The sequence below is a fragment of the Dermacentor albipictus genome, chromosome 1 (assembly GCF_038994185.2).
Source record: "Dermacentor albipictus isolate Rhodes 1998 colony chromosome 1, USDA_Dalb.pri_finalv2, whole genome shotgun sequence".
In the NCBI taxonomy this organism is placed as follows: Eukaryota; Metazoa; Arthropoda; class Arachnida; order Ixodida; family Ixodidae; genus Dermacentor; species Dermacentor albipictus.
Genome location: NC_091821.1, coordinates 374,658,428 through 374,676,816, shown reverse-complemented (window position 1 = coordinate 374,676,816; position 18,389 = coordinate 374,658,428). Strand labels below are relative to the sequence as shown.

General features: G+C 43.3%; 1 protein-coding gene across 1 annotated transcript in view; it reads right to left on the bottom strand.

Moving 5' to 3' along the window:
* The window catches only part of LOC135901764 (E3 SUMO-protein ligase RanBP2-like), a 163,117-nt gene that overhangs the window by 13,512 nt on the left and 131,216 nt on the right, over positions 1 to 18,389 (bottom strand). Inside the window, exons 32-35 of the mRNA XM_065431613.2 lie at positions 17,978 to 18,277; positions 11,056 to 11,262; positions 3,728 to 3,903; positions 2,097 to 2,175 (exon numbers count right to left, since the gene is read on the bottom strand). Of these exons, the coding sequence (XP_065287685.1) occupies positions 2,097 to 2,175; positions 3,728 to 3,903; positions 11,056 to 11,262; positions 17,978 to 18,277 (762 nt within the window). The remainder of the gene's footprint in view (positions 1 to 2,096; positions 2,176 to 3,727; positions 3,904 to 11,055; positions 11,263 to 17,977; positions 18,278 to 18,389) is intronic.

The following is an 18,389-nucleotide window of genomic DNA, read 5'->3' as shown; positions in this document are numbered from 1 at the left end:
TCCATAGCTTTCTTAATATGAGACGTTTCACACAAATTGTGGTGTGTATGATAAACTTTAGCTGTACCCTATGCGTCTACAAAATTTGCCCGAACCGTTTCAGGGGCCCTTTAATGTATCAGGACGACCAAAATTTTAGACACTTTACAGCGAGTCTTGCGATAATTCGAACTCAGACTACATGGCCATGTGCTAATTTGGCCATCGATACGAGCAGAAATAATGCTACTTTGTTTTGATGCATCAATGGCATGTTCTTCGACACTGCCGCCAATGCCTTGAAACGAAAACTAACCAAGTCTAAGCTTCCTAGTAGTCGCAGACTGTGTCCAAACTACAGGACATGCCAAGTTATTAAGTTGTAAAGGGTGCATTTGTAATTTGCACAATTTGTTGTCCGAGTTCCGTTCCACTCCTATCAATCACTGCTCATGGCAGTCTAGTCTCATTCATAACATGGGCAGAGCGGCACTCTGACCTCTGATGAAGTGGGAAAAGTGTAAAAAGGAATAGCATAAAAAGCATGCTTTGCTGGAAATTTACAACCACAGAGTCATACAGGTAAGTGTATGCATGCCTAGCAACACGACAACCTTGGGCCTTATTCCCGGACAATCACAATCACGATAGTTCGAGCGACTAGTGCAGGGCATGTCAACAGACTGCAGCTTTTCTGCACTCTGATACGACAGCGTGCTTGGCATTGTGCCAAAAATGCTGTCGCTCATGGATGGCAATGCATGTTGTGCTAGTAATGCGAAATAGAAGGTGTCCCCTAAAGTGACATACCGATAATACAGCACACATTTTTTGGCCACTTGTGGAATAAAGTCGCTTATTTTTTGACGAATCTTGCATTTTGGACTCCTGATTATTCGAACCTTTTCGCAGCCCTTGTCGTATTCAAATTATAGGTCGGTGACTATAGTCTTAAGCACTTCGTGCTTTCATAAAATCTGTTGGTCATACTGTTAATGATGCAAGACAATGTCTAAAATGTAAATAATTTAGACAGGACACAGTGTTGTTCTCGTTTCTCATGTATCCACTACCACAGTTTCAGCAAGCTGGGCATACTGAAAACATCGCCACAATCTGTTGTGGCAACAAAGACTGACACTCAGAGGCTGATGTATGTTAGAACGCCAACACACTCAATTAATTATCTGTAGGGCATTTGCCTTGCTGTTCCCATGAACAATGTGCCCTTCCAAACATTGGCAGAATACTTCATGATGCTGCGCCAACAGAACTCTACAACGGCATGTGTGTTTAAAGAATGACAACATTAAGATGACTACTTGGCAGTTTTGCATTTCTCCACAATGTTGGGAAGATAACGCAAGTGTCTTTTTTCCCATCACCTGACAAGGTAGACCTTTCTAAGTTGATAAAATTGGTAATCACCAACTCAATTTAATGAGGTCAAAATTGTAAGAACAAAGATGAAAAAAAAAAAAAAACTCAATATTCAGGGAGTGCAGGGACATGTAGGATCTTCCTTGGCCACACAAGCGCAAGGATCAGTGTAGCAATAATGGTTGACAACACCAGCACTGCTTTACTCACAAGAATAGGAGTGTGGCAGACAGTCTGCATGCTGCCTGTGCCCACGAGAACGGCCAAAATAATGCAGCTGCATTAAACTGCACTGGTAAAACGAGGGGTAAAAGTGCAACACCAAACCCTGCTGAACAACTAATAGAGTGAGCTAGTTCAAGTGCATACAAGAAGAAAAGAAAGTCAAGGAAAGAAAGCCAAGCTCAGCATGGAGCATACTTTCTTTTAAGCATGATATAAATCTCAATATATAAAAAGCAATGCCAGAATTGCAGCCTACACATTTCTTTGCCTTAGCACAACTTGTCACTGTTTTCCAAATAACACACATACAGACACTGACAGTCAAGAAATATCCTATACCTGTACTTTTGTGATAGAGGTTAAGAATGCCACTTCACTATTCTGCAGGCATTATGAAACTTTAGCTGTATTTGCAGCACACTGCTGACAGCACTTGCAGCTTTAATTTTGTGCAAGCGCAAAAAAAAACAAAAACAAAAAGACAATAAGTACAGGAATAGAAGGGTATTTACCTGGTTGGCTTCCTCTTTCTACAACAGCCAGCCTGCACTCTTCAAACACTTTGGCAAACTTGTCCATAACTTCTGCATTCTACAGAGGCAGCGTTCAGAAGGAACACGAAGAAAGAAACATGAAGCAAAGAACAATTGTCTTATTTATGACCATGAAATATTAGAATTTATCAAATTGTTAATATTGCAATTAAGGTTTCAGTGAGCATGTTCAGTTAAACCTCGAGATAACGAAGTCAATAAAATAGAAAAACTAGCATCTTGAAGCTTGTGCGTCAGCGAGTGTGCTGGCATGCGCATGTGAGTTTTGTGCTGTGGGGATGCGCGACCCTCGCGCCTCCCCTGATGTTTTTCCCGCATAGCGCGTCTCCTGTGCTCCCGCTTCGCCGTGTGGCCTGCGTGACGCCCGCGCGGTCAAAGTGGTACAGGCGCAGTGCGAGAGATGGCGCTAGTGTTGTGCTGCCGCGAGGTTACTTGGGCGCCGAAAGGAAGGCGCTTGCTCTCTTTGGGTTCGGGAAGCGAGCGTGACGGACGTGCCGTGCCGCGCGCCGACCGATGCTTCGGCGAGACCGTCTCGCGTGGCCGCCTTCGAACGCGCCACGATTCGCGTGACTATACACGCGAACGACCAGGCGTTGGGATCCAGCATGGAGCGAACATATTCGCTCGCGAGGATGCGGTGAGTCGGACTTCTAGATTTGTCGCGCGCCCATCGGCATGTTTTGTGGATAGCAACTCGGCTAGCAGGCATTGATGTATGAAAGGTGCAATAAATGCCCTTGTCATTGTTTGCACTACTGTGTTGTCGTTCCTTTGTCCCAAGAGCACGGTGCGAGATATCCCATTTCAGACCCCCACAGTGCTAACACAATCCTTTTCTTCTCTCGTTGCTCTCTGAAACTGAAACATGGACTTATCGTTACAAACAAGCCCCCAAATAATTACCTGTCTCGCTCAGAAGCAAATTATGTTTCATGGTGCAATTACTGGGTCTTCAGCTACTTATTGCAACAGAAAAAACAAGATCTAATTTTTGTGGCAGCACTCCTTTAAGGTGGCCCCAGTGCATAGGACACGGGCATTTTTGCATCTCGCCCGCATCGAAATGTGGTTGACGCGACAGATTTCACCCCACGACCTCGCACTTAGCAGCGCAACACCATAGCCGTTAAGCCAGCACAGCGGGTGTGAGAATGCAGCGCTTCACTGTCTGTTGTACTGATATAAAAACCGTGCTGTGCGTGCAGCATTGTCACTTGGTTTCAAGGACATGCTTCAAAATTCGTCAGTGGCAAGCTTGACAAGAAAACGTGAACTGGATGCCAGCTTACCAGCATCTTGGGACCAACTAAAGAAACCCATGCTGATGGTGTAGTTGCACAGCGTCATATTATCGAACATCACAGAAGGCATTACGGTGAATTTGGCCTTGCAACTCTCTACATTGTTGTAAACAATATGGCAGCAACAGCTTCGGTGAGCCGTGACAATGACACGGAAGTACAATTAGGCTTGAAAAAAGCTTACGCTGATGTATAAGGTTTGTCTCTCAATTACACTAAGCTAATGAATTAAGAGTAAAGTCAATTACAAGGTTCGCTTGTGAATACAGTATGCACAAAATTCTCTACCTTGAAGCGGACGGCAAAGGCTTCTGGAGAAGTCTGTCCTTCAGAGAAGTCCAATGCTTTCCATGTAAGCGAGGTGGATGAAGTTGACAGTGGGGACAACTTTGTGAACTCTGTGATGGAGTGATTGCAGGCAATTTTGTGCACCTGGTCTCTCCTCATGAGAACACGAAAACAGCCTAAAATCGAGAAAAAAGAGAAGTATCAGTACGGCAGCAAGTTTACATTTTTGACAAAGACGGTATAATACGCTGGTAAGACTGGCAAATTTAGCACACTGCTTCACAGAGCGAAAAATGAAGCCTTCGCAAACTTGTCCATAACTTCTGCATTCTACAGAGGCAGCATCAAGAAGGAACACGAAGAAAGAAACATGAAGAAAAAGGGTTCTTTATGTTGACTGAAACAAGCACATGAACAAAGATACCATACTGTTCAATACCTTGGTATTATTGTTTTTAATGTTAGCATCTCTGCAATGCAGCCATGTTCCTTAATTCACACTTGTACATGTGCCCTCTCTGGTCACAGTACGAGCACCAAGAGGCCAGACAAGTTTACTGGCAGGCCTTTAGAGTTTTACTAAAATAAATCCCCACTCTTTTGTTGGCTTTAAACACCCCCTCGACGTTTTGAGTTCTTTAATTTTATTGTTTCCCTTTTTGCTAGCTTTCCCAAAACAAGGATGGTTTTTCTCTGCTTCTCAGTGCACGGTGCGTGTGTGCACATAATTAAGGACACATAGTAGGCCCTGTTAATGGTCTCATATGCGATAGACATGCACAGTGGGTGAAATGAGGGCTCACATTGCCACAGCAATGTTACAAACAGTTCTGAATGGCTGCCAGTATGCTTATTAGGCATCTAGGTGCTCCTACTGTGACCAGGGACAGCGTGTGCATGTTTGTATAATTAAAGAACACATACTTAGACCCATGACCGTGGCCCCTTTCTATTCCGTGAAACACCGAAATAAATTGTGTTGTATGCTTCATTGCACAACACTGCTGTATTGCGGCAAAACTTACCAGTCAAGTTTGAAAACCAACTGAGATCGAAATAAGAGAAATTTGGGCCCATAGAAATGTATGAGTGCCAGCCGGCACCTTTGGTTGGGATCAAATTAACAGAAAAATTGGAATTAACTGGAACCGAATGAATGGAAGTCTAGTATACTAGTAAATTTACTCATTGGCAGACTCTGAATGGAAAGACCAAGCAACACTTTAATGTGACAATAAATTTTCTAGCTTGGCAAGGGCAAAACCCTTCCCGAGATATGATGACTGGAAAGTGCAGAGTTCAACATTTATCTATAAATCCAATATGCTCCTTTGTGCTTAACATTTTTATTACATAAATGCTACAGCGGCCTTACATTCAGCTTTATTAAAGAACACCTAAATCTCTATAAAATTGTATTATTTTACAACTTTACGCTCAAGTTACACATACCAAAATGTCAAAAACAACTGCACACATTTTTCTGAAGAATAATCAAAATGGCAAACTGCAAAAAAGGAATAAATAATAATAATAATAATAATAATTGGTGTAACAAGACATAATACAAAAATGAATTGAATTTCGCATTATTAATGTGAAGTAATTAAAATTTGCTAATACAAATCCCCACACTTGCATAACACTCGCACTACCTCAGCGTAAATTGTGTGGAAGTATTTCAAGAGGCTCTGTTGCTGTCCAAATGCAGTCCTTAATGTTCAGAAAGAGGTTCCGACGCAGACACTTGAAATAGGAAATCTTTTCATAAAATTTCAAATAAGAAAGAATTCTCCTTTTATATGCTGAATTAAACTGCGACAGCAAGGATGGTTTTGCACACCTATTGGAAGGAAGCATATCAAGGCCAAAAGTGTAAGAAATATTGATGCTTGCTAGAATGTTTCAATTAAAAGGTAAATTTTTTCTCACCAAATGTGAGTTTCCCGGGGTAAGTTTTTTTTTATTGCAGGTATAAAACCTCCAGAGTGACCTATTTCCAAAAAAAAAAAAAGGAAGCTCACCAACATAAAGACCATACAAGTGACAAAAAATATTCTCTAAACATGCATTTTTTATCGATGAATATAGAAAGGCTTGCATAAATAATAAGAAAGTAGGTACAATGGAATGGACATAGTCAATGACTGATTTTTCGGAAAATGCCCAAAAATTCGGACGCCTTTGCGGCACCACCACATACCCCCTAGGGCCAATGTACAAGAACTTTTGAAATCTGGGACGCTGAAGCCCTTCACCGTCCTATATTCCGTACTTCTTGCCACAGGTCCAAAACGACATTAATCGAAGCCACCACTGCCGCTATTTTGATTACCTCGCAGCCTCGAACCAGCGCTACCGCATGCCGATCCTCTTGAGGTGTAGCCACCACTGTGGCAAAACTAGGCTTAGCTGCTTCGACTGTCGCTACCAAGCTTTCTGCTGTTCTGTGCCGCGTTTTCCATTGAAAGAATTCGCCACTGTCAGCAATGGCAGTGACTCCGACTTTGTCGTCCTTGCCGACGACTTCAAAGCGTGAAAAACATGGCAAGTGCCAAGCATTCCGTAATGCCGCGAAACATACACATTGTTTTGCGGTCAAGCATACTAAGAGTTGAAAGGGGGCTGCCGTCACGGGACACAATATACGGCCCTGAATTGTACACACGTCCGCCTGTAATTAGCGCGTAACTAGCCGCACGGCGAACTAGCCCTGGAGGCAGTTGATGTGCGTTTCCAATGGTGTCTCCCATCACATTACGAGCACCGATACGAGTAATAAGTGGTCACAGGCCTTTACAGTCATTTCTGATGTGCCTGTGGCAATTTGAGACCTTGGGGTAGTAAAAGGAATGCATTCAGTTTTTTGGACTGCCAATTTTTTGGACGTTCTTGTGGCCCCTGGGGAGTCTGAAAAATAGCATGTTGAGTGTATTCCAATTCAGCACTTGGGCAGTAGCCACACTGCAGGAATCACTGCTCGACCCAGTTGCATTAGAGCTACCAGCGTGCATGTCCATACCATCATTGAACCACGTATGTGAGAGCACGCAAGAGAACTCCATGGTCGCGCGCCTGTCAGAAAAATATGGGTCTGAAACTTGCAGTAATGATTTGTTCCATCGCCAATGAGGGGAAATCAGTTCTTGCAATTCTCAAGAAAATAAACCGAGGATGGCAGCATTGTTCATATACGGTGGCATGATTTGTATATATCAGCACCTCTGTGGGCAATAAACAAGCGTGCATCTAGCAGCGACCCTTTTAGAGATTAGAGACCAGATACAGTCGGCTCCCGCTACAACGAAATTGACGGTGTGAAAAAAAAAAAAAAAGTTGTGCAATTCACAAAAATGTAGCTAACCTGAACTGTCGACCACGGAAACGTTTGTTTTCAAAATTCAAGCAGTGTCGACCGCTTACTTTTTGTACCCAGGAGCGTCATACCCAATTTTCAGATTTGGCGAGTAGTTGCGTGGCAACGTCGAATGCATTCAGTATGTGTGTTGTGGCCAGTGAAGGCTGCAGGTCTGGCGCTTCATTTTTACCCGACTGCCCCTCATTGCAGACACCTTTTATAATGTCCTAATCACTTACTCCCTCAGAGGCGATCACATCAATGTAAGCGTCAATGAAACCTTCCAGCTCGAAACTGGATGGTGCATTTATGGCATCTCGAAGGGTCGCCCAGGACAATTGCTTCTGCTGGCAGATGCACTGCGTATGTGCAGTTGGCAGGATCCTGAGCAAAGTCGACATTTGTATCTCCGAGCTTGAAGCCTGTATGCATGAAACACTTGGCGACAACTGGACGTCCAGTTGCAGCCCATGCAGCAGCCACCATCTGCAGTGCCATGTATAGCTCCAACTTTGTGCCTTGACCGGTCTCCATGTTCAACAGGAGACGCTGCATCACTCGCTGGCTGTAAGCGCACTTAATACTTCTTGTTATGCATTGGTCAAGTGACTGAACTATACAAGTGCAGGTGGGTAGAAAGTACTTGAGCTTCCAATTTGTGAGCTTTGCACCCAGAATACGATGGGCAGAGCCATTTTCCAGCAACAAAGACATATACCGTATCTACTCGCATAATGATCACACTTTTTTGTAAAAAAAAATTGACGCAAATTCCAGGGTGTGATCAGGTTAAATTTTCTGCGAAAAGGCCTTTTTTTTCCCGTCCCGCATCAACAGGTCAACAAACAGGCGGCTGCCGCTGTAACAGTGCGGGACACCAAAACGAAAAGTGGCGGCCGGCGGAGCAAGCCGAACGTGCTGAACGCGTTTTTTTTCTTTTTTTCATGTGTACATTACGTGCATTGAACCAGTTTCTTCCGTATCACTAATTATTATTATTGTTAATATCGGCAAGTCTGTGGCAATAACGTAGCCATGTCCACTTTGAGGGGACAGAAACAGAGATGGGTGTGCTTAGTTGCCAGTGACATAGAAACGCACGGCGGGTATGCTGCGGAAACTGCGGCATTTCTCTCCACTACTATCCTAATACAGCACGTTTCCGCTAAGGGTGGGCGAATATCTTAGCTGTGTTACAAGCGTTGGCGTATGAATAGGGTACACTTCTAACGTATCAGTGTAAATGTGGTTACTATCGTTGCCACTCGTGATTTGTTGTGTGCCCACGAGTTCAGATGAGAAGAATCGAAAGGTGCCTTTTTTGTTGTTGTTGACCACAACCATTATAAAGCCTACAAATAATAAAACCAAAGAAAGTTTGGTTGTAGCTTTTTTTTCTTGGAAGTGTGGAAAGTGATGAAAGGAATAAAATGGGGCATCTGCTTCAGAATGTTTGGTACATGCAGACCGCTCAAGAGTCGTTCGCATAGCATTCGACAGCATTCAACAAACGGTAAGCGCGATCATCATTAGCTAGACTTGGCACACAACATATCACTGATCATGAGTGTGATCATTATGCAAGTAAATATGGTACCGGCCCTGCCTTCTCATGTCACAGTTAAATGCAACAACCCATTCCGAAAAAATGGCCTGCGTCATCCAAGATCGGCTGTTGGCCACATATTTTATGGGAAGGCTCCTATTGCCTTTGCAGCAATGGGCACTTGTCAGATCTGCTCACATTAGTGTACAGCAGCACGGTCACACACTTGTTACTGTGTTTGTAAGCGTGGCAATACTGACCTTTCATCTCGAGGGTTTTCGACGTAAGCATCTCATAAAAAAGCCTGCCTCATCAGCGTTGTCACACATGGCGCAATATTTCAAAACCAACGACACATTTGTTGACATCCAGGTGGATGCACTGCCTCTTTCTGCTGATGTCGACTCACCACAAAACGTACTGCCGACAACGTCTAGGCGAGCCTTGAATCTGCTCAGCCAGTCATTTCCTAGCAGGCGAGTGTAATTTAGGGCTTTCTGCTGCACTGCATTTCCACTGATTGGTATCTTTTGTGCTCTTGCTTCCACAAACCACTTGTACACAGCCTTGTCGAGGTCTTTGTGCACTGACAGCATCTGTTTCTTCCACTTGGCTGATGTGCCCGATACCTGCGCTTTCTCTATAGCTTCTTTAGACTTGGGAATGGTGGACAGCAAACTGGGGGAAATTGCAAACTTTTCCACAATGCCACCTTTCTTCTGTCCACTTGCGACGATGGCCAGGATGCAAGCTTATCCTCTAAGGATAACAACTTTCGCTTATTAAATGGCAGCACCATGTTGAAAATAACGCTGAAACACAGAAAGGCTTCCCTGAATGAACCAAACAGAACCACACGTGCACAACATGAACTGCGCAGTTGCGCTAACATCTATGCTAACAATAGTTACACACCGACAATGCCGAGATGCAGCATGGATATACAAGATGACTGAGCTTCGGCTTTGGATTGTCTGCAGCTGAGAAGTCTCAAGCCAACAACAAAGGAAAGCCAGTCTGATCGCCGGTGCCAGCGCTCAATGGCGGCTCCCACGCTCATTCATCAGTGGCAGTTTCTGGTGGTGCCAATATGCAATTCAAGCTTTGCATAGCACAGCTCTTAGGCGGCCGTTTCTGCGGCAAGCGACGGCATACCTCGGCGTTGTACCTTGGCGTAACAAAGTGAACGAACACAGCGAAAGATAAAAACGAGAGCGGAGCGCAGCAGGGGATGACTGACGCGAGGAAGAAAACAGAGGAGGGTACAGCGGAACCAAGATACAAAAAGCCACGGCCTTCACCATTCAGGACTTGTTTGCGGAGCCATATATTTACATCTCTGACTCTCAAAGGATTCAAACTGAAAAGTAGGAAGTATACAAGTAATGGTGTCCTTGTCTGCCTTTACTTTGTCAGGTGTAGTTTACAGAATGGCAATTACCTATATATTTCAAAATTTTTGAAAATTAAGAAGTTTTAATACCCTTTTATAAGCTATATTAGGGCCTACAGACAAACTATGTTCCCACAAATAAGTAGAATGTGAGGTTTTCTTTCAGATGCGAAAAATTTTGTTTAGATGAGTAGTTTCTTAAGGGGACACTACATGCAAACACTAAGTCGACGTGGACTGTTTAAATACCATTCCAGAAATCTCGTAACACTTATTTCATGCCAAAAAAAGATTTAGTTGATGAAAAACTTGCATCTGAAGGGTCGGGACACCTTTATACCTTTGATGCCATCGGTAAGTAAAACGCCACCCGAGAGACGGTATGTTTTTTTTTTTCACAAAATGTCAATGCACGGCTCTAGAGGAACCGAGCCAAAACAGAGTGGTGGATTCGCCACTGCAGCTGCTTTTCGTTAAGTAGCGTGGACCGTTCTGGCATTCTGCAACATCACATGAAAGTTATATTCTCTGCTAGTTGCAGTTTGAGTGAGTTTTGCGAGCCAGCAAAACCAGTGCAACATTACGCAATATGAAACTAATGAAAAGCAAAAGCGTGGGCGGTACAGAGTCGAACAAAAACGAAACCTTTCGAGCGCCCACTTCGTTGTCAAGGGTACAGCCGTGTTTTTAGTCTTTTTCTAAAGATGAAAGATAATTGGGCAAGTAGCATCTTCTGTCGTCTTATAATACAATACAATTATGTTTTTACAACAAGTGGTTGAGTGCTAGTGACAGAATATAAATTAGGGGTGCCTTCGTTATTGGGTAACTACTTGAATGTCCCAGTGGAGTCTTTATTGTGTCCCGCTTTTACATCAATTTCTCTATTACTAAGGCTCTGTGCGAGATGATGTTTACGCTTAAGAGATTCTCGAGCCCTAACGTATCGTTTTAGCTTGAAGTACTATTTGCCTTTAGTGTCCCTTTAATGAATGCAAATGCATGGAATAGTATGTAAGGAAGACTCTTACAGGGTCGTGTCTTGTGCTTCAGTATCTTGATGTCGCCTATGGCTCGCTCTTTCCACTGCTTGTTCTGGCTGTCAAACACAAACAACTTGGCCCTGTGACAAAACAGCTGCTCCTCATCTTCTTCCCCAGTGCGCAGCTCCACCAGTTCTGGTAAAGGCACCACAGGCTCAAAGTGGATGTCGACGCTGGGGGCCACCTCGTCAGCACCTGCCACCACAAAGACATCAGACCAACACATCCTTAAACTGCGGTTGAATTTCATTCTTAGCCAACATATGAGCAGCAAAATATGATCAGAGAGAAGTAACCAAACTTCATGACTTTCATTAAACGTTAGCCTTTAGTTGCAAGTTCACCTTGTAAGGCACAACATTAGACATTAGGCAAAGTCAATGTATACATCACAAATATAGCTGTCATGCAATATTTCGTTAGCCTGTGAAGACTAACTATTACTCTATGTAACAACTGACCACTGAATGGACTAAACCGCAACATTATAGTATCTTCGGCTTGCTGTCATCTGCAGCAGCCAGGATACCAAAGGTAGTGGTTTATGCACTGACATTTTGCAAGCTACAGTGAAACCTCGTTAAACCGTAGTTGGCCTGAGCTTGGAAAAAGTATGTATTAAACGGTAGTACTGCTTAAGTGGAATAGTGCGAGATCGCCCACTTGCCTGTCAGAAACGGAACTCAGAGAGAGCGATGAAAGGGCAAAAAACATGGAGTATTTATTCATTTCGCGTAACAGAACACTCTTATTTTTGCTTGATGCTGTGACGGCCTAGAAGCGACAACAGCAGCCTCAAACTCCCTTAAGCTCCAAGCCAACTTTTGTGCCAGCCCCCTCTTCTCAGCAAACTGCCGCGTGAGGCTGACGTAATGTGCAGCTTCTCTAACTGCTGGGCTTGAATCACTCGTGCTGTTGCTTTCTGTGTCATCCTCATCACTGTCGTTAGGCAGCACTTTGGCAATAACAGAGGCAGCGATGGCGAAAAGTCTAACCTCGAAAAGTTGAACCACGTAGCCGCCATTTTTTGCGGTCCCAGCAGCACTACCGCAAACTTTTTTTTTGTTTTTTTAAATACTTAGCGCCCGGTTTTTGTCGAAGCTCCCGCATAACACGAGTCCTAGTTTGCATGACGGCACAACACAGCCCACCACCAGCCAACCACAACACTCTCTAGCTTGGCGCCGAAATAATGTTGATGTTAATATGGCTTCGCCCTTCCAAACGCCCTCTGCGCTTGCGCTTGGAGGTTCTATCTCTGAAGCTCGTTCTTCTGCCTGGCCGACCTACTGCCGTGATTGCACTACAAAGAGTGCGAACACTACGTGTTATCTGATATGTACGCGATAAACTGGTACGGTTTAAGTGGATACAAAACGAATTATGTTCAATGGCTACCGAGTCGGACGTTACTACTTTTAAAACGGAACTACTGTTTAAGCGGGTACGGTTTAATGAGGCTTTAGTGTATGAGTGTGGCAGCTGTTCCTGTACCATTGATCCCTGTTGCACCTAAGAGGCATCAAGCCCGTGATTGTGCATGATTAGCAAAGCCTAGCTGAAATGGCAGGGCAATCCATGGCCGACCATCCAAAGATGGCATCAAGTGTTGGAAGGAAGAAAACTCACATATGTGGCATATTTACAGTGGTGGAAAATGAACATGAAGCAAGAAGACATGGCAGGTGCTGTCTTGTGTCGGTGAGCCAGTACGTTTTCCAACTGCTGTCAATATGTCATACTATTCAAACCAACTAGCCAACTTTTCTGCCATACCATACCAGCCATACCAGCCACTTGCATGTGGCTGGTATGGCTGTTTCAACTGCTGGCAAAGCACAAAGTGCATGTGACTGCTGTATACTAACTGCCACGTGTCAGAATCCGCATGATATGACACTTGCTGGGCTTTAATGTCAGATGTACGGAAAAGGAGAAGTTTCTGTAACATCAAGCAAGTTTTGCAGTTGCTGGTCTCACAAAGTGATACACAGCTAAATTCCCAACCCCGTGCTCAAAAGTGCAATGCTATAGTCGCTGAGCTACTGTGGTGGCTGAGATCCACATCACCACATATACGAGTGAAGTGTTATGCTCACTGAAGGAGCTGCATGTAATACAACAGCAGGAAACTACTGCACATGCATGCACCATGTTCGTGTGGGTGCTAGAGCTAGTGTCAGAAGAAAGCAGTGAACTGCATGCGTGAATGCATGAATATGTGTGTGTGTGTGTGTGAACATGACTATCTGATACGAATTACGTGACTTCCAGTGGGTATCAGAACAACCTTCGCACACGCTTCTGTGCGTCCATGCCCACGTTGCTTCCGTCACCATTCCTTCTGCTTGCGTTGTGTAAGGGAATTGTTTCAACCTCTCCTGTCAATCCAGGACAAACCTTGCACCGACAGAAACTGTGTGCCTGAAACGGTTGCGCACTTCAAGGCACTAGCCACAGCCAGTTCTTTCACCGAATATACTGAATATTATTATTATTATTATTATTATTATTATTATTATTATTTAAAAAAAACTCACTGTAGATACATTTCCATGGGCCAAAATTTTTGCTATTTCAATATTAAAATTGGCTTACTGCGCATAATTAGAAGAGGAATGGCTAACAGGCATGCATGCACCAGCCGATTCCACTGGTGACCCCTCGAACTGCAGGGTGCCTTGGCAAAGCTTAGGGCACGTCACCCTTATAGAAAATGCCTATTTTACTACTGCCATAAGAGGATTTTCAAGCGAAAATGGTAACTCACAATGAACAATCACAGTATTTACACGACTAAAATGTGAACTTTCTTATTCAGGGTGTCCACCAAGTTGACATTTCCAAATTCCCCTGACGTTTCCAGGTTTTCCCCGAGCACCACAGAACCTTGTTTTATGTCAGGACGGGCTGACACCATGTCACCCAATGTTGTCACTGTCTAGTAGGAATGTTAAAAAATAGAAAACAACTTAATCCAGTTTGAACAGTAAGGAGTAGCGTTTATTTTATTCAGAAAGAAAAGAGAAGGGAGGGGTTAATAAAACACACAGCGAATAAAATATTCTTGAAAAAAAAAAAAAGAAAAGAAACTGATAAAACCAATATCAAAGCTAGTCGAGCATTTTGAAATACAAATAAAGAGGAGATGCATACAGAAACAAATATTTTCGAACATGAGCTATTTCTATCAACTGACAGCGAGCTGAATGGTACGAGGCCCGAACTTTGCCACAAATTAGATTCTCTCTCAGCAACTGGAAAGTCAACCTCAACTGTCCTGACATTTTCTTAGCCTGTGCACAATGCTTCAGCGTTGCGTTTCACTGCTTTGAAGGGCTTATTTTGATTCGAATGAGGGACACCTGCCTCTCGACGTCAGCCAACACTGTGTTTTCAACTTGTGTTTTTGAAAGAAGTGGTGGCAAACTTCCTTTCCCTTTTATTAAAGCAATAAACTGAGCTAGTTGGTGGACATTCATGATTGTACTTCACTTAATTGTATCGTGCCACATTCGTTCACATTTTGTTTATGTTTGTCCGCTAGTTCGATCAGTGTAAAATTAAGTGCAATACAATCATGAAATTCCTTTCCCGTTCATTCCTCAATGCGTCGGTCCTTTCTGTCCCCGTCCTTCTTCCACCATGTGTTCACCCCACGGACCATTTGAAGCATCCTCTTGGTCAGTTATACAGTCAACGTCCGATTTTTTGGACTCCCTATGGGCCATGAAAATGTCCGAAAAATTGGGCAGTCCGAACAAATGACTGCATGTCTTTCACTGTCCTTAAGTGCTCAAATTGCCACAAACAAATCTGAAAAAGCTCTGAAGGCCTGCCAGTACACTTATTAGGTATATCTGTCTTCGCACTGTGACAACGGTCGGTGGGTGCACGCTTGTGCAATTAAGGAATGCATATTGGGTCCTGTGACAATTGCCCCTTCTCACACTTGTTAAGCTTCACTGTAATGCTTCACAGTGTAACACTGTTGCATTGAGGCGATACTTTCATTTCATTTCATTTATTTGTTGTTTGAGACATACAGCTGTCTCAGGTGTTGCAGCAAAAGGCAGTATTCTTGCCTGACAAAGGCTGCAGCACCCAAAGCATGTTGACACTCTGAAGCAAACAACAGCACAACAAGTTACAATTTTCGAAATATGATAACATATCAAAAGCGATTAACAATTCGAATCTCAATCAGTACATGTTAACAAGGAAAACAAAACAATGATATTGTGGTACATAAGGAAGTTATACAATAAAGTAGTGAAGAAAATACGTTTTAACAGATTTCTTGAACCTCAAGCTTGAAGTCAAGGTTTGTAATTGTTCCAGTATTGTGGGATTATTGTTTAGTAAGGTTGATATTTGAAAGTGTAATGCCTGTTTCCCGTAGTTCGTGCGAGTAAGCGGTATAGAGATTGGGTCATGTCTGAGATTATACGGAGTTTCCTTGGTGGCGAAGGTCTGATTAAATTGTATGTGATCAACTTGACGGAGACGGAACGCCTCGAGCGATAGCTTGTGCAAAAATACTTGCTTTCGAAAACCAGCATAATGCAATGCGCCCTGGTGTCCGAGCTTCGAAGCCATTGGTGAGGATTACAAAGGCCGAGTCGGCACCATTGCTAACAGCACTGAATGGTTAAGAGAACCGAACATTGAAGCAGCTAGGCCTAGCATTGCCGCGGTGGTGGCTACAGTTGCCAGCAGATCTGCGTGCGAGAGCACCGGTTTGAGGCAGCGAGATAAACTGGCAGCAGTGGTGGCTTTGATTAATGCCGTTTTGGACATATGGTCACAACAAAAAGTCCAGAAAATGGGACAGCGAAGGGTTTTTGCGTCTGAAATTTCATACAATCTGATACATTGACTCCATGTGGTGGTGTCGCGAAGCTGTCCAAATTATCGGGCATTTCCCAAAAGTCAAACGTTTGGAAAATTTGTTGTACACTGGCAACTTCTCTAGCAGATGACATGGCGTCAAAGACGATTTGTTGCAATTCCTCTCTGTCACTCGAGCCAGCATTAGCGCAACTTTCATTCCCTTTCAATAAAATTACAGTCAATTTTCCCTGACAGAAGCACAAAGTCCCTGGGCTTTCCCCAAGTATTTCCCGGTTGGTAGAGACCCTGTTATTTCTTCTCAATGAAATTGGTCTCAAAATTACCTGCATTGTGCAATCAAATACGAAAACAAAACAATGTTCCAGCTGTTACTAAAGTCTGCTATCAGTCAGAGCTAGCAGAGCCTGCAACAGACGTGCCACTTTTCCGACTTTGATTAAAGATAATTCAAACTAAGTTACTTTACATGCTAGGCTAGTGGCAACAGTGATTTTTGGTAGAGGCGAGCGATTATGAAACTTTACAAATACGAATTGAATTCGAATGCGTAGCTTCAAATATTGAATAATGATATGCACATGCATTTATTAGTAAGTTTAGTTATATTAACATGTCGGAAAATCGTGATTAGTTTTAATGATGAATAAACCAGACCAGTAAGCCGTTATACTAGAATATTGTGTATTTGAGTCATGTTAACTTGGAAAGTTCAGTATTTCCTACTAGCTGTCTGTTCTCGATAATTTGTGCCTTATTATACAAAATCAAATGCTTATAAACTCAGAGGCATCTGACCCTGTGCCAGCAGTCACTCAATGCATTTGCTGTCAAGCAATAAGCTAAGAATGGCAGTGCCACTGCAAAAAAAGTACAACCTTGGTGCTCCTTGCTATTGAGAGGCTGGCTTTCTCGTAAAGCTAGCGTCTAGCGGTGAAGCACGCTTTAAGGAAAAAAAGATGTCTGCAGCAGCACGAAATTATAAAATTGAGCACAAGATCAGACATATTCTTAGATTAGATAGAAGCAAACGCTCCCGCACAACCAGCAATATATTTGATTAGTTTCTAATAGTCGTATCCAACCAAATATTCAAAAATCAAAAATATATCTGAAACTTTCAAACATCCACACAGCCCTAGTTCTTGGTGTTCTGGAGAATTGCACACACTGTAGGTGAGCTAGCCAAGTGGCTAGGCGTGGCCCACGCATAGGCGTTGGCCATTATCTTGTCTGCGATTCTTGTGGAGACATTTGAGAAATGCAGAATATTAAGTGCGCAATAGGGCGTTCAGAGGGCATGTTCTAGTTTATAGATGGCAATGAAGTGCTGTGCGAGAGTTATGTTGATGGATATAAAGTACAAATAAATCTAGTCTGTGAAGGTGAAGTCCAATGATTTCAAAATGTTGTCCACCTTTACTAAAGTAGATTTTTTCTGGAAACCTGCACTGCGTTTTGTAAACAAAACTTGATTTCTTTCTAGAACAACATTTGCCCACGTGACAAGATTTTCGTTGAGAACAAAAAATTAGTTAGGACCCCTTTAAGTCTTTCTTTATTCACACACACCCGCACAAAGTTATCACACCAAAGTTATCACCTTTCTGCCTGATAGAGCTGTTTAATACCAGCTCTTACTCAAGACATGCTCCTGGTTTTAGATTATAACATCAGAAGTGTCCCACTTTCTAATATGGCAGGCCTGACGTTACCTAATCTACACAACGCATGTAAAACATGAGCAAATTGTCACAGACATTCAGCTGATCCAAACAGATGATGTCACCCTTTAATTGAATATCCAGCTGCTAGCCACTTTATTACATGTGATGCTTGCCAATTAACTGTGCTAGTCACAATTGCTACAAAGTTTTTAGTTTCGACACACAAATTTGCCTAAAATATTGTTTTCTTCATAGCATCTCCTTTCTGCCTGATCTGTATGCCATCAGTTCTATGTGACATCAGCCATTACAGATTCGCTATAAACAAACCTCTTAAGTGTGCTGCCTCAAGAGACTGCACATATTGAGCAGGTGCATCAACATGAACTCACCATCATCCTCAGTTTCTGTCTTCTGCTTTGTCGTGAGTGACTGGAACAGCTTGGTGCCTGCTCCAGAGAAAAGGGACTGCCCACTTTTGGGAGATGGACCCTGGAAACCGAAACCTGTGCCTGGCTGTTGTTTAGCCAGATCAGCAAAAGACAGTTGTGCAGCTGTACTAAATAGCCCACCGCCACTCCCTTCATCTTCCAGGCTGCCTGTGGTGCTGTCAGCTGCTGCCAGGTGAGGTGCATCCTTTACTGATGCAGATTTCGCAAGGCCGGCAGGTCTTGAGGATGCTGCCAGTGCTTCTGCAAAACGAAATGAAATAGCGATGACCACAGCGTATTCTGTGCTGATCAAGTAATCCCTATCCTCACCAAACATGTCGTGCTTTTACCAACTTATTCCAATTTAAAATCA